At 34.9% G+C, this 15,106-nt stretch overlaps 1 protein-coding gene across 1 annotated transcript in view; it reads left to right on the top strand.

Annotated features, from left to right (window-relative positions):
* The window catches only part of LOC149409803 (solute carrier family 12 member 9-like), a 37,401-nt gene that overhangs the window by 17,024 nt on the left and 5,271 nt on the right, over positions 1-15,106 (top strand). The window contains exons 2-13 of the mRNA XM_089649394.1: positions 148-273; positions 382-516; positions 1,473-1,607; positions 1,876-2,069; positions 3,710-3,920; positions 7,419-7,598; positions 8,245-8,334; positions 8,835-9,024; positions 9,600-9,801; positions 11,455-11,673; positions 11,761-11,909; positions 12,535-12,705. Of these exons, the coding sequence (XP_089505520.1) occupies positions 148-273; positions 382-516; positions 1,473-1,607; positions 1,876-2,069; positions 3,710-3,920; positions 7,419-7,598; positions 8,245-8,334; positions 8,835-9,024; positions 9,600-9,801; positions 11,455-11,673; positions 11,761-11,909; positions 12,535-12,705 (2,002 nt within the window). The remainder of the gene's footprint in view (positions 1-147; positions 274-381; positions 517-1,472; positions 1,608-1,875; positions 2,070-3,709; positions 3,921-7,418; positions 7,599-8,244; positions 8,335-8,834; positions 9,025-9,599; positions 9,802-11,454; positions 11,674-11,760; positions 11,910-12,534; positions 12,706-15,106) is intronic.

Consider the following 15,106-nt stretch of genomic DNA (forward strand, 5'->3'; position numbering starts at 1 on the left):
GTTTTGTTTAGATTTATTAGTATTATGTTCTTCTTTAATGACTTTTCATTTAACTCGCTTTTATCCACAATTTTTATGCTTAAAATGTACGGTAATGAATTTATTAATCTTTGTGAAATTTGCTAATTATAAACTTACCGTTTTCAGGTTATGTAGAGTTTGGAGAGATGCGGGTGGAGTCCGAGAGTCAGGCTCAGAAGGTGGGCACCTTCGCTGGAGTCTTTTGTCCCGTGGTGCTGTCCATGTTCAGCGCATTGGTCTTCATCAGAATGGGTAAGTAATCAACTATGCCAAGGTTTTTCAAGGCACAGGTATAAAATCTTCTTATCTGAGAAAACCTTACATACAAACAGATTAATTAATAATCCATTTTGTTTGCAGGTTTCATAATAGGCAATGCTGGTCTCTTAGTGACCCTGATGCAGTTTGGCATCTCCTACCTCATCCTCATCTTCACAGTGTGCTCCGTCTGTGCCATCTCTACCAACGGGGCCATCGAGGGGGGTGGCGTCTACTGTATCCTTCGTCAAATCAACAAAATACTACCACAATAGTCACGATTTTCCATCAAACAAGAAAAATACCACCACAATAGTCACGATTCTCCATCAGACAAGCTAAATACCACCACAATAGTCTCAATTCTCCATCGAAAAAGCTAAATATCACCACAATACATATTCAGGATTCTCCAACCTCAGCTCAGCAAAGGACTAGTTAAAAAAAGTGTCAACAGAGTGAAAAATGACAGCGAAATGTCAAACATTGCCAATTATTGTACAAGTATTGCCAATTTTACCATAAATTTTAGTATGAAATTAATATGGAGAGTGAAGATGAAGATATATTTAAGATAATATTATAAATAAAGCTGAATGGGCGGGCGTAACGGACGGAAATATTGGGTTACACCGGTGGGGACAGCCAAATATTGAATGACAGATTTCTTTAATACTGGATTGTGTTTTAAACTTCGCAATCTTTGTTTCTTATTTTGCGTGAAGTTCTTGCTTCATTTTGGTTTGTTTTTGTTGTCCATGTTGCCAACACACGGAGAAATTTCAAAAGCGTCAAATGTACTAATGTACATTCGCTGCATTAGTAAAAGTCAAGATAATGCTTTTACAAGCGTTTGTCAAAAAAACACAAAACATTGGTTTATTTATTACAGTATTTAAAAGAAATTATGTGTCTTAATAATACATACAATGACGAACTCGTCTAATTTAACATTTAAAGTTTTTACTTTGATTTCATTTGATTGTGTATGAAAGTGGGCAGGGCCACTCAAGATGATCAATGATAAAAATATTTGGAAACAGGCAAATAGAGCGTTGCTCAATAAACCACTTTGGCTGATCGATGCCTCAGGTTGATCAATCAAAAAGTTAGGAACAACGGCTCTAGGCGTACTAACCACTAAACTAAACTAAAAATGCGTGTATTATTTTCCTGAACTTGTATTTCTCCAGTCATGATAAGCAGATCTCTGGGTCCGGAATTTGGCGGCGCTATAGGAACTCTGTTCTTCTTTGCGAATATTGTGTCTAGCGCCCTCTGTTTCTCTGCTTGCACAGAAGGGATAATCGAGAACTTTGGGCCTTCTGGTGAGTTCACTTACTGCTCTTTCACACTATTGTTAAATACTAGACCCTTGAAAAATCACTGGATAGTCTGAATTCTCGACAAATCAGTTCCAATTTTGAAAATGGCAAATATGAGACAATGAATGAAGCAAGGAGTGTGTGCCATGACAGAGTTTTATGGCATTCTATCCTCTCTGCCTACCTCTGCTGCGAAACGGTGTGATGGTAAGTTAGTTTTGCTACAAAGTTGCGCTTGAACCCTAATTAATCCATTTTTACTTCTCTCTAGGTTATCTGGTTGATGGTTTGCCCGACGGTCACTGGTGGCGCACCCTGTACGGGTCTCTGCTTGCACTGACAGCGCTCGGCATCAACCTGTTGGGTGCGCGATACTTTGCCAGGGCTAGTCTCGCCATTTGGACGGCTGTCACTCTCTCTCTGGCCAGTGTGCTTGTGTCTTTCTTGATACCCGGAGAAAAAGATGTGAGTTTTTAATATGTCTTTTACATCTTGTAATATAATTAACGTTTCATAATGTAATAATTTAAATAATGTAATAATTTTTAAAAAAAGGTATGCTAATACATATTAATGACGCTTTGTACGACATTATGATAATTATGTTTTCTATAAGAAGGGATTTCATTGATGGAATAAAAGAGAGTAAAGTTAACAATATTTATTAATTAATAATTTAGAAACATGAGACCCAATTATTTTAATAATGGTTATAATAAAACTCAAGGCCGTGTGCTAGGTCGAAGATCACTAGCAACTTGGAATTTAGATGTAACATTATGAATTACGCAAAAGTGACATAAAATACTAGGAGATCAACTAACCTGAGATAATGTATAGGGCGCCATGCGGAGATGATTAATCTCTACAAAATTTGGTAGTAATTTTAAGAAGACAGTGTCCAGTCAATTAAAAGTGAAACTAACTAACGTGACCATTTCCGTCCGAGATCCCCTGTTCAGTCCTTCCAAGAAGTCTTCCAGCCGCTTGCCCGCTTGTAACTGAAGTTCCCGTTGTCGGCCAAAAACCCATCTCTCCCACGTACTAGTCTTCTTCCCAAAGATATTAGAAGAACGAGATGTGCTATGAGCAGTTCGTACTGAGTGGAATTGTTTTGCCGAGTGTCGCCGGTTTTGTTCACCAATACTACTGCACACCTTCGCTTGCGCTAAGGTATCCGCACTAATACATAGAACAGATTTCTGTGCGTACACGTCCCGATACCGTTCAAAGTACCCTAATTAGGTAGTACTCCGGCTACGGCCCGGCGGCCAACATAGCATATCTCGTTCTTCTAATATCTTTGCTTCTTCCTTTAATTTACGATGCCAGAACGGCGTTGACAACTAGTGTTGGTGTCGCCAGCCAGCAGAGATAAACGTAACGGTTCTAACGGTGAGGCAAATAAACCGTTATAAGCTTCCTGATTGATAGCAACTATTGTGGTGTCATTATTTAATTATTATCTATAAAACAGATGTCATCATTATCTCTTATATTTGTTGATTTATCGATATTTTATATAATAAAAAAGGTACAGGGCCTGAAATGGTCCCTTGTGGAATACCATTTTTCGATCTGCCAAACACGGTTGTTTGGATAGACGTATAGTTGGGGTGTTATAATGTATTTTTCTTAAATGAAATAGATTTTGTCGTCATTCTTCATTTGAATAATGGTTATTTTGTATGTTTGAGAATTATAATAGGGCTTAAAATAGTGCCTTGTGAATATCAATTTTTGCTATGCCCACTACAGTTTCTTAGAAAGATGAATAGTTTGGGTGTAGTTTTGTAGTTTTCATCGATAAAATAGATCTTTTCATCATATTTTGTATTAATAATATTAGGCTATTTGGATACCTGCCATACGCATATTCAGATCAGGTTAGCAAACACTGTTAAAGCCTTTTAAAGCAATATTTCCACTCTGAATGGTGGTCTCATTATGGCGATAGGTACTGAAACTATCTGCCACTCCTGAATGTGCCGCAAAATCACTATATTATAAACATACTCTTGTATCTTAAACTGTTGTGAGTTTGGTAGCCACCTCTGGCCTGCAGCCCCTAGAAATCGGAAAAAAACAAAAAAATCTTCTTGCAGGTGGCTATCCCAGAGTCCAACACCATTGTGAATGCCACCCTAAACATAACTGGGAACTACACCGGCCTCAGCAGTGCCACCCTGACTGCCAACCTGTGGCCCAAGTACGGCAGGGATTATAGCAGTGATGGGGAACAGGTGGACTTTGCCACGGTCTTTGGTGTTCTGTTTTCTGGGGTGACTGGTGTTATGGCCGGGGCCAATATGAGCGGTGAGTCTTTATTCAACATATTGTTATATACTGATGGATGATGGCCTCAAAACTTCTTTTACTTTTTTGCGGTTAGGATTTATATATTACAACAGAATATAAATCTTGGATGATACTTCCTCTCTAAAATCATATCAGTAAAATTTTTTGGATCTTTGGAAATGGATCCTACAGAATTAACCTTATACTATCGTGATATTATCGACTAAGTGTAGTGTCCTGTTTTAACTCAACGGTTTGGCATTTCATTTGTCTGTAAATTTGTTTGTACATACAGCGCCCTTGAGGTGATTTTTCACAAAAACGGCGCTCTACAAATTATCCAATTATTATTATTATTATTATTATATATTTCCGGTTTCTAAAATCAGCTGCATCCACTTTATTATTTAACCTTTTGAACGCGTTAATTTGCTCCATTTTATCTATACCCGTACGCGGTACATATTTTCAAATACCTATGCACGCAATTAAATGTCAAATTATAGCATTCTGGCATGATTTATTGGACTATATAGACAGAACAGATTATTCTCCTTAATATGATAACAAATCCTCGTGTGTCAACACTCTTGGATGTTTATAAAAACAAAATCATAAAATTTCATACAAAGACGTACCGTATCTTTTGAATGTGGTCCCGCCATTCGCTCGGCGTGTGTGTAATTAGCCCACTGCGTTGATAGACACAAGTGGAACACCATGAGCACTTATCATTTTTTGTTATGAAAACTTTTTCTAAAACTGGACACGTAAATTTTATGTCACAAAATAATAACAAAATTGAACTAACGCCATCCGTTGACAAAATTGTAAACTATGGCACTCGAAGGCGCGAAGAGGCTCACTTGATTATCGATGTTTTTAAATGAAACACAAATTTATTTTCGAGAAATTCTTGTAGATGTCAGCATCGTGATAGTTCTACAAATGTTCAAGCGAGCGGGAAATAAATTTATGTCAAAAGACCGCTGGAATATCGGCATTCAAAGTTTCCGTATCAACTGTTGATACGGCCGCGTGTGAGTATGGACTTTTTGCCGTAACAACAGTTGATACGGCCGCGTGCAAAGAGTTAAGCAAGCCTTACTTTGACTAGATGGATAACTTTGACTGAGCTTTTTGATATTATGGTACCTTCCTACGAACTTGAAGAAAAAATAAATTAATTGTATAATTTTTTTATTATACAATTAATTTAACCTAGTTAAAAAATCTTGTGACTGTAGAGGAAATTTTGGTATGGATTTATTAACACCTTGGGAAATTTTAGGAGATGTTCTTCACAGACACCAAACACCCGTAGAGTGTTTTTGAGAGAATTATCTCCCAGACTGACATGGTCGCATAAAAGTTATGCTATCTCATTTTGTATTACGGTGAGATATATGATTTAAACAGTGTCAGAAAGAGAGAATACCACTCTTTCAGTTTGGATACGAAAGATTACCATAGAAGCTTCTGAAAATTTTAAATTAATTCCATTAAATAAAATTTTGCTTTTGAAAAATGTTTGTCAAGGTTTGCAATTTTTTTGGTAAATATTTTATACATCATAAGAACAAAAGTGAAGTGACAACAACGTTTATAATAACTTTGTTTAATTACTGATGTGTTTTAGTTTTGTTTGAAGTGGCAATTACGTATAATATTAATAAGTGGGTTTACACAAAATAATCATCCGTAAGCAACTTTAACCACTCAGAACATTAGAACGTCAAAAGACGTAAATATGATAATAGCGGTCAAGACATTAGACCGTCTTTTCACGTAAACGCGCGAGATTTTACAAAAATCGATTTATTTCCATCACTAGTATACGGATTGCCATGATTTAAAAAACAGAGTATCGATAATGAATAACGCTACGCGTCTGTATTCAAGAATATCTATGGAATGTAGAAGTGCATTATCTAAGTCGATTGGATCTGTCATCTTGTTCGTTCATAATTTATTGCGTTTCTAAATAATTTATTAAAAATATTTTAGTTTGGACGGTTAATATTTTGAGGTGACTAATAGTTTTTAATTATATTTCTTCAATATATAAAGTGTTATTTCTTTATGATACTCAGAAAAAAGTACATTTTTCACAGCTTTGAAATAATGGTCAGCGATTTTTACATATTTTTGACGTTTTCAGAAAATGTATATTTAGAAACGCAAATATTTACGTATAACAAAACAATACGATAGTGAATTTCATAATCTTTCCAAAACATTTTTTAGAATGAGGCTACGTTTCCCAAAACGTGAGTTATGAAGCTTTTAACAAAACTCGTGAATAACACAAAAATTTTCACGTTTTGACAGTTCGCAAAGGAACACAAAGTAAATAATAGTCTTTGTCTGAGAGGTTAAAAGTTTAAAATTTTAATATTTTTAATTGCACTTGCCAGTTTGTGATACTAAAATCTGAAAGAATATTTCATCAGCTTTTAAAAACAGTATTTTATTTTAAAATACACTAAAAAACAGCGAATTTATCTGGAATCGAATGTAATGCACAAATGTTTTCTGAATTCTGACAATTCACTTTTTTTATTTTTTTTTATTGAATAAATAGTTAATACATATCAACAAACAAGTCCTGCTAAGCCAATTGAATTGGCTTGTCAACAGGTGCTTAAAGTTTAGTTAAATATACATTTTTATAAGTTATAATTTACATCTTATATCTACAGAATCAACATTTTTTCATACATATAATTATTATTATTTATTGGATAATTTGTATAGCGCCGCTTTTGTGAGTTATCACCTCAGGGGCGCTTTACAGTTGATGCAGGTATTACAGAAAATATAAATATTACAAAAATAGAGTGAAGTTAAGTTAAGTAAAATGAAGTATAGGAACAGGTGACACGAAAATAGAAGATGGAGACTCTGCAGCAAAAATCCTATTAAAGTAAATATTTTTTTTCCGATAGCTTAAGAGAAGTAAGTTTTAAGAGAAGTACATTGCAAAATGTCAGAAGCTTTAGGGGTTAAATAAGAGAGATTAGATGGAATGCTGTGAAATCCTTGTTATTAATGTAAGAGCTCACCCATAGAAAGCACTCGTAGTTATATACTAGGTTACCATGGGCGCCCGCAGTAGGGGCAAGGGGTTTATTTGAAATAGTCAAATAATGTTACTTTTATTTTAAATCACTTTGTGTTAGCATAAAGAAAGTGTGGAGAGACAGAACGTTGGCCAGCCTGGAGCAACAGGAGCGACACACCGGTGTGACGTGAGCGTTAAGCTTTACTAAAAATATTTTGCCCCCCCTAGAAAATTTTCTGCGGGCCCCCGTGTAGGTTACCCATAGATGATGTTAGCTGTTGAGAATAATAGGATAATAAACAAGTATGCCGAATGACAGGATACCAAGAATCATTTGAACTGCGAAAGAGGTGGGTTGATTGACTGTATGAATGAAGATTGGAGCGGGATGGACGCCTGAGGACTGTAGACAGAACTGAATTATTTGAGTTACGTAATATTTTACTGTTTAGGTGAGCTGAAAAACCCCGGTCGCAGCATTCCCCGAGGCACGCTTGCAGCCTTGGTGTTCACTGGGCTTACCTATCTGGCCCTGTCTCTCTTCACGGCAGCCTCGTGCGATAGGTTCCTGCTGCAGAACAACTACATATACATGTTACCCATCAACGTGTGGCCTCCGTTTGTAGCCGTCGGTGAGTTTTCATACCCTCGCCATATTATTTTCTGATGTCTTTGAAGATTTGTCTCTGGCAATTGAAGAGTCTTATAATCTTGACCATAAGCCTTATAGATAATAAAACTATTGTATGGTTCTGTAAGTCCCAAAGACTTCAATGTGCTGATCATCTGGAAAGAATGTCAGGTGATAGGATGCCGAAAGTTATTTCCAAGCTGATGCACCAGTGGAAGTAACCAGAGGCAGGACGAGGAAGAGGTGATTAGACTCTGGAAGAGGATTGGAGCAGGACAGGAAGGACTGAGAAGAAAATTAATAATGAACATTAATAATCACCTCCTTCAATAAAAATCAATTTCGGTGTTTAACATCTGCCAGGCCCGTGACGGTTAATATATATATTTTGTGTTTTAAACTGCTTGTGTTATAAACTTGAACATGAAGAGTATTACAGTCTTGACAATTGGTGACCAGTCACATTGTTTCTCTACTTCCAAAGGTTTGACTGAATATCGTCAATCTAGGCATACTGTGTAATGCAGCTTTATATAAATATTTTGCTGTGACCAAACCTAGATTCTTGAACCACAATGGTTTGCATTTCCATGGATTTTCAATGCCATCCTTTTGATTTTTGTATCTTCATTTTTTTTATATTTCAGGTGTACTGACAGCAACCTTTTCTGCTGGCTTATCTAACATGATAGGAGCTTCCAGAGTTTTGGAGGCGTTGGTCAAAGACAATATATTTGGTAAGTTGTTCTTCTTTAGTAAGACGTCTGCAAAACGTTCTTATCTTTCATTAACTTTAAGTATACTTTCTTTGTAGATTGTTGGAGTGCCAATAGGTAGTCTTGTTCATTCTTTTTTTTATAACTTATTATATTTCTCTCTTTTGGTCTTGTATTTTCCAGTGATCTCTTTATCTTCCATTTGCACCGTTTCTTTATCTCTGTCTTTCATCATTAACGGAAGCAATCTTCCCAATAAACCTTTCATTAATATGCTTGGTGTAACTTTAAGTGACCAGCTCAAGCATGAGGGCTCCATCAAAGCAGATTCACAACTTGGTTTGTGCCCCTTTCCTTCATGGGCAGGCCTATTGTTTTGTATGTCTATGATTTTAGCTTTCTCTATTTTCTTTAACTTCATTTATAAGTACCTAGTCTTTCTCCTTGACTCTCATTATTTTATCTGTCTTTTCTACTATGTTTTTCCCTTTATTACTATATATTTCTCCTTATCTTTCCAGGAGGAGTACTGAGCTGGTGCAAAAGAGCAGCCATCTGTGTCCTTGTCTCCTGGTTAGGAGCCCAATTGGCATTACTTGGTGGATCTCTCACTGCAATAGCCAGGGCTAATTGTGCCCTATTCCTTCTCTCCTACTTGGCTGTTAACCTGGCCTGCTTGGCTTTAGAACTTGCTGGGGCTCCCAACTTCAGGTTTGTTGATTTCAAAATTACATAATCAATCTCTCAAAAACACGGTTTTTAAAATAGAGGGCAATGGTCCCATTCAGACTTCTTTATATTTGTGTTGTTGATTTTATGATTCACGGTTTTAATAGCTTAAAAGATAGAAGTACTTTTATTTTCAGTTTCTTATAATATGTTTCTCATCAATTTCTCTAATGATTAAACAACCTACGAGCCATACATTGCAAAGTTACTATGTACAAATTAAATCTTTTGCACTAGATCAGTCCGGATGGCAAGAAATCGACGTAATCAAAGAAACAACCAGTATATTATTGTTAAATATCAGAACTCCCATTTATAGGAGTGAGTGCATTTTGTTCTGTTTTTCTTTCATTCTTATAAACAGGAGTTCCACAGGGTCCTCTTTTGGGTCCTAATCTAATATTACAAATATTTTTTATCAATGTTTCTTTGGTTATGTAAGGTTATTCTCATATTTTGACTAATATGGTGATCATTTGCATTGGTATATTTCACAGAAACACCCTCTTCTGGACATTAGCAAAAAAGTCTCCGATATATGTACTGTTTTCTTTTAGACCTACGTTCATTTGGTTCTCGTGGCATTCTGCCCTATGTGGCTTGCTGGGGGCCTTAGCCATGATGTTCATAGCGGCTTCAGCTCTAGCAGCGTTGGCTCTGATCCTCTGCCTATGTCTGGTCATAGCATTACATCTTGCTTCACCAGCTGCGGCCGCTGCCCCTTGGGGTTCAATATCGCAAGCTTTGATCTTCCATCAGGTAAGCCACTATTCATTTCAAGCCTATATATTTGTGACGGTTTTGTCTTCTATGTGTATCTCTTCTGAATCTTTTCGCTGTTCTTCTATTGCAATATTTTTTATTTTTTTTTATTTATTGAAACATATAAACAAGGTTACAATTTTTTAACAATATAAACACCAATATATCAATCACTCTCCTAATAAAGCAGCTGCTTGTGTTTAGGAGAGGACAACAAAAATATTTTTACATTTGTTTAAATTAAACAAAAAATATTAGTAATAAAACAAAAAATAACACAAAAAATAACAATAAAAGTAATAAAAATATAGGTTAGTTAATAAATGATTCAAAGAATTTAAAAGGCAAAAACATATTTCTAAACAATAAGTAAAGTTATGAGGTGGTACAAGAGTATTTTAATTTAATTTTTTTTTTATATTTTTCGTAGTTTTCTTCCGATCGTATATCAAGGGGTAATTTATTAAATAATTTTACACCCTTGAATATATAGTGATGTTGTGCTGTTGTGGTTCGTGCTAGTGGCACGGTTAGTCCTCCAACAGATATTATTCTTTTGCTAATATTCAATTGTGGTAAATTATTTTTACTAAAGAAATCTTTATGTATTTGTAGAAGTGCAATTTTGTCATAAATTTTTGTAAGTGGGGGAACCGGGAAATCTTGAAAAACATTTATAGTTGGGTAGTAATATGGCTTTTTTAAGATGATTTTTATTAGTATTTTTTTAATAGTTTCCAGTGGGAGTAGGGATGATTTATATGCACCCCCCCAAGCCACGATTCCATATTGTAGGACAGAGTGCGCCAGTGCATAATAAATATCTTTTAGTATTTTTAATGATACAATATTTCTTAGTCTAAAAAATATATAGATTAGTTTTCTCATTCTGTCTACTGTGGAATTTATTTGACTTTTCCATTTAATGTTATTATCAATAATTATTCCAAGATATTTTATTTCTTTTTTACTACTAATGTTTATACAGTTTGAATTACACGGTGCGAATTTAAGGAGGCAATTTCTTTCGTGAATTTTTATGTTTAGATTTACATTTGAGTTATTCCCTGTTAGGCTATAAGGTATAAAATGGGTTTTTTCGACATTCAGTGTCAATAAATTTTCGTCAAACCATAGTTTAACGATATTTATTGCATTATTAGCTGATACTACGACCTCATTCCATGAATTTCCTTCAATAGTTATAACTGTATCATCTGCGTAAGATATGATGTTTCCAATGATTGGGAGTTGAAAAAGTTCATTAACATATAATATAAAAAGTAAAGGTCCCAAAACAGTTCCTAAATCTAAATATGATCATTAGCTTTCAGTTCTTTCTTTATGCCCTAAATTATATCCTGTTTTATGTTTTCTGGTTGACGTGTAATATTTTAAATTTACCATAATTTCTCATTCACTGATTCTAAGCTTCGTTAATTTTCTTTTTCACTAATCTTCTGGCAACTAGCTTTAAACATAGCCCCCCTCATATAATGTGTCCAGTTGTGCTGATTTATTGTAACTTTCACTCATTTAAAGCCAGAAGTTCTTTTGAAGTCACCAAATTTGCTCAAATTAGTTTTAATTATTACTATGTACTTGTCTAATAAATTTTTGAGTTTTTTCTTCTTTATTTTTCTCTTGCAGGTCCGCAAATACCTGCTACTCCTGGATGCCAGAAAGGAGCATGTCAAATACTGGCGTCCCCAGATCCTGCTGCTGGTGGGCAGCGTGCGCTCTGCCCCGTGTCTGGCGCGCTTCTCCAACCAGCTCAAGAAGGGGGGTCTGCTGGTCCTGGGGCATGTGCAGAGAGCCCAGCCTGCGCCCCCGCTGCGCCCCTGGCTTACGCTGGTGGATCATCTCAAGGTGAGATCAATAGACCGGATTATGTCAAGTACTGGTACATCCAATTCGAAGAATTGTTTGTTAATTTTTTTTCTTTTATGTTTTTAGATCAAAGCATTTGTAGAGCTGTGCACTGCGGGCTCGTTCAGAGAAGGCGCGAGGCAGTTGGCTCATCTCAGTGGCCTTGGAGCCATGAAACCCAACACTGTGATGCTGGGTTTCCATGACGACGCCCCTCAAATCGACCTGTTCTCACAGTAAGTCGCAGTTGGGTTTCTTCCTATCTTTTATATCTATAATAATTATTACCAACAAATATGTATGTTTTTCCATTTTTCTAAATGGTGTTTATTATTATTATGTATTATGTATATCTGATTTCACAACAAGTTTGACAGTAATTGAGTTGTTTTAAGTTTGAACTAAGTCCTTTCTTCTCTCCAAATGTGAATCCAATAGAGCTTTGAATTGATTTATATTAGTTGCATCGATGACATGTTATGGGAGTTTGTTCCAAGCATCCACTACTCTATTTGCAAGGAAGTGTTTTCTAGGATTAGATGCAAAAGGCGTTTTGGTAATTTTTTTTGAGTGTCCACGGAGATTTATATTTTTATTAGTAGTAAAGATTTTTTGGATGCTAGGGCAACTGTAATAGATCCAGATAAAATTTTGAAAGTCTCTATCAAGTCACCCCTTTCTCTTCTTTCTTGTAAGGTTGGTAATCTTAATTCCTTGAGTCTATCTTCGTATCGTAGATCTTTCAGAGCTCTTGGTATTTTAGTGAAACGTCTCTGTACTCTCTCTAGCAGATTTATATCCTTTGCGAAGTAAGGACTCCATATTTGGAAAGCATGTTTATGTTTATGTTTTGTTCCCCAGGGCAGACTCCCCGTTCCACAGCCCGGCCCTGCAGGCAGCCTTCCCCGTCCAGGAGAAGACCCTGGCGGGACCCGCCGAGTACGTGGCTCTTCTGGCGGATGTCCTGGCCATGGACAAGGGCCTCTGCGTCTGCAGGCACTTCCAGCGGCTGGACATGGCACTGGTTGAGAAGTGAGTTCACATTTGTTTATTGGTTGTTGTGATAGACGAATAGCCTTCTATCAATCCACTTTGAATTTGAACTCTTCAGATATACAGGACAGTGTGATTACTATTCTTCTAATATTATTTATCATTTTATTGATTTGTGTGTTTAACTGAGGTTTGAACCTTCCTTCCCAGGTACTAGAGTGAACACCGCTAACACTTAAGCCAAATTCTTATTGGTTAGTGCTGACATTTATTTCCTTTACTAAATGCTGTACATTTTTAAATATAATGTCATCCAATTTGAGAAAAATGTGTATGTGCTTCTCAGCTATGCTGGGCAGGTTCATTTTTTCAATCACATAAATAACCTAGTTCCAAATATTTAAATTTGAATTATTTATTTATTTATTTATTGTTTATTTGCAAAAACAGTATGAACCAGAACATTGCAATATCGATAATTAACATTTACAAAAAAGTGAATAACAAATAGGTACATTTACAAGTGGGACAAAGAAAAAAGTTTCAAATTTAGATTTACAATTTTAAGTATTGAATAATAATATTTCACGTTTAAATACGTTGTAGGACATGTGGAAAATATCCACATTTCCTGCGATACTGACAATATTATTTATAATATTGTCCATATTACAACACCTCTGACAACAAATTCTCCATGGTTTCGCTTACGAGTTTGAACGCTTGTACAGGAGTTTAAACAGAGTTGGGTTGTTAAGTTTTTTTTATTTTTTTTTATTTAATATTAGAAAAAATTTTTTTTTTACATACATAAATACAGGATATTAACAAGATATAAAACAATAGAAATTATAGCCTTTCCTCACCATAAAGAGACAATGTTCTTGTGTTTGGTGAGGGAATTCTAGTTCAATTATGTACATGTTAGTATTAGTAAATAAATTATTTAGAAACAACACAAGATTTAAACAATATTACTTCTAGATGTAAGTAGTGAACGTAATATGGACTTATAATAGTTTAAGGTAATTTTTTAATTTAAGGTGAAATTCCTGAATGTTTTCGATATTTTTTAAATTTAATGAAAGGTTATTAAAATAAATTATGCCTAGATAAAGATAGGTATTTTGAATGAGCTTAGTGTTAAATTTTGGGATTTTAATGGTTTTCTGGTATCTTGCTGATGTATTGAATTGCAAGTTATGAGTATTTGACTGTATTTCTTTGTAAATTTGAAGTATTGAATATTTTTGATACATTTTGTCTACTGTAGGTGCTTTGAAAATTGTAAAAAGAATTTCGGTAGAAAATTTTGACGGTTTTTTCAAAATTACTTTGATTATCTTATTAATCTTTGAACTACTTTAAGTGGGTTCAAAATTTTATTATATGTTCCTCCCCAACCAATAATACCATATTGTAATATAGATTGAACAATCGCATAGTACACATAGTTCATCTCCATTTTTGTGACGTACGCTACGTGGCGTTATTTTTAAAATGAATTTAACTAGACAGGGCTAATCTAGTATAATACATCAATGGAAATGGGTTAATTTTCACTTCCAAGATTACACTTCATTAATTTAAAACAAAATCGAAATTCAAAAGGACCTATTTATAAAAAAATTAAGAAAATTTCCATATTTTTTTTTTCAATTCCACTCATGTCAATATATTAACCTCTCAGACAAAGGCATTTGTATGCTATGTGTTCCTTTGCGAACTGTCAAAACGCGGAAATTTTTGTGTTATTCACGACTTTTGCTAAAAGCATCATAACTCACGTCTTGGGAAACGTAGCCTCATTCTAAAAAATGTTTTGGAAAGATTATGAAATTCACTATCGTATTGTTTTGTTATACGTAAATATTTGCGTTTCTAAATATACATTTTCTGAAAACGTCAAAAATATGTAAAAATCGCTGACCATTATTTCAAAGCTGTGAAAAATGTACTTTTTTCTGAGTATCATAAAGAAATAACACTTTATATATTGAAGAAATATAATTAAAAACTATTGGTCACCTCAAAATATTAACCGTCCAAACTAAAATATTTTTAATAAATTATTTAAAAACGCAATAAATTACGAACGAACAAGCTGACAGATTCAATCGACTCAGATAATGCACCTCAAGATTCCATAGATATTTTTGAATGCAGACGCGTAGCGTTATTCATTATCGATACTCTGTTTTTTAAATCATGGCAATCCGTATACTAGTGATGGAAATAAATCGATTTTTGTAAAATCTCGCGCGCTTACGTGAAAAGACGTACTAATGTCTTGACCGCTATTATCATATTTACGTCTTTTGACGTTCTAATGTTCCGAGTGGTTAACAAATAACACAATGCAGAAATAAAACTTTATCACCATAATATGACAGATATACCGAGCGCCGATAGCACAAACCGTCAGATTTAATTTAGTAAT

The sequence above is a fragment of the Hesperophylax consimilis genome, chromosome 29 (genome assembly GCF_061612785.1).
Source record: "Hesperophylax consimilis isolate HC1 chromosome 29, BYU_Hcon_1.0, whole genome shotgun sequence".
NCBI lineage: Eukaryota > Metazoa > Arthropoda > Insecta > Trichoptera > Limnephilidae > Hesperophylax > Hesperophylax consimilis.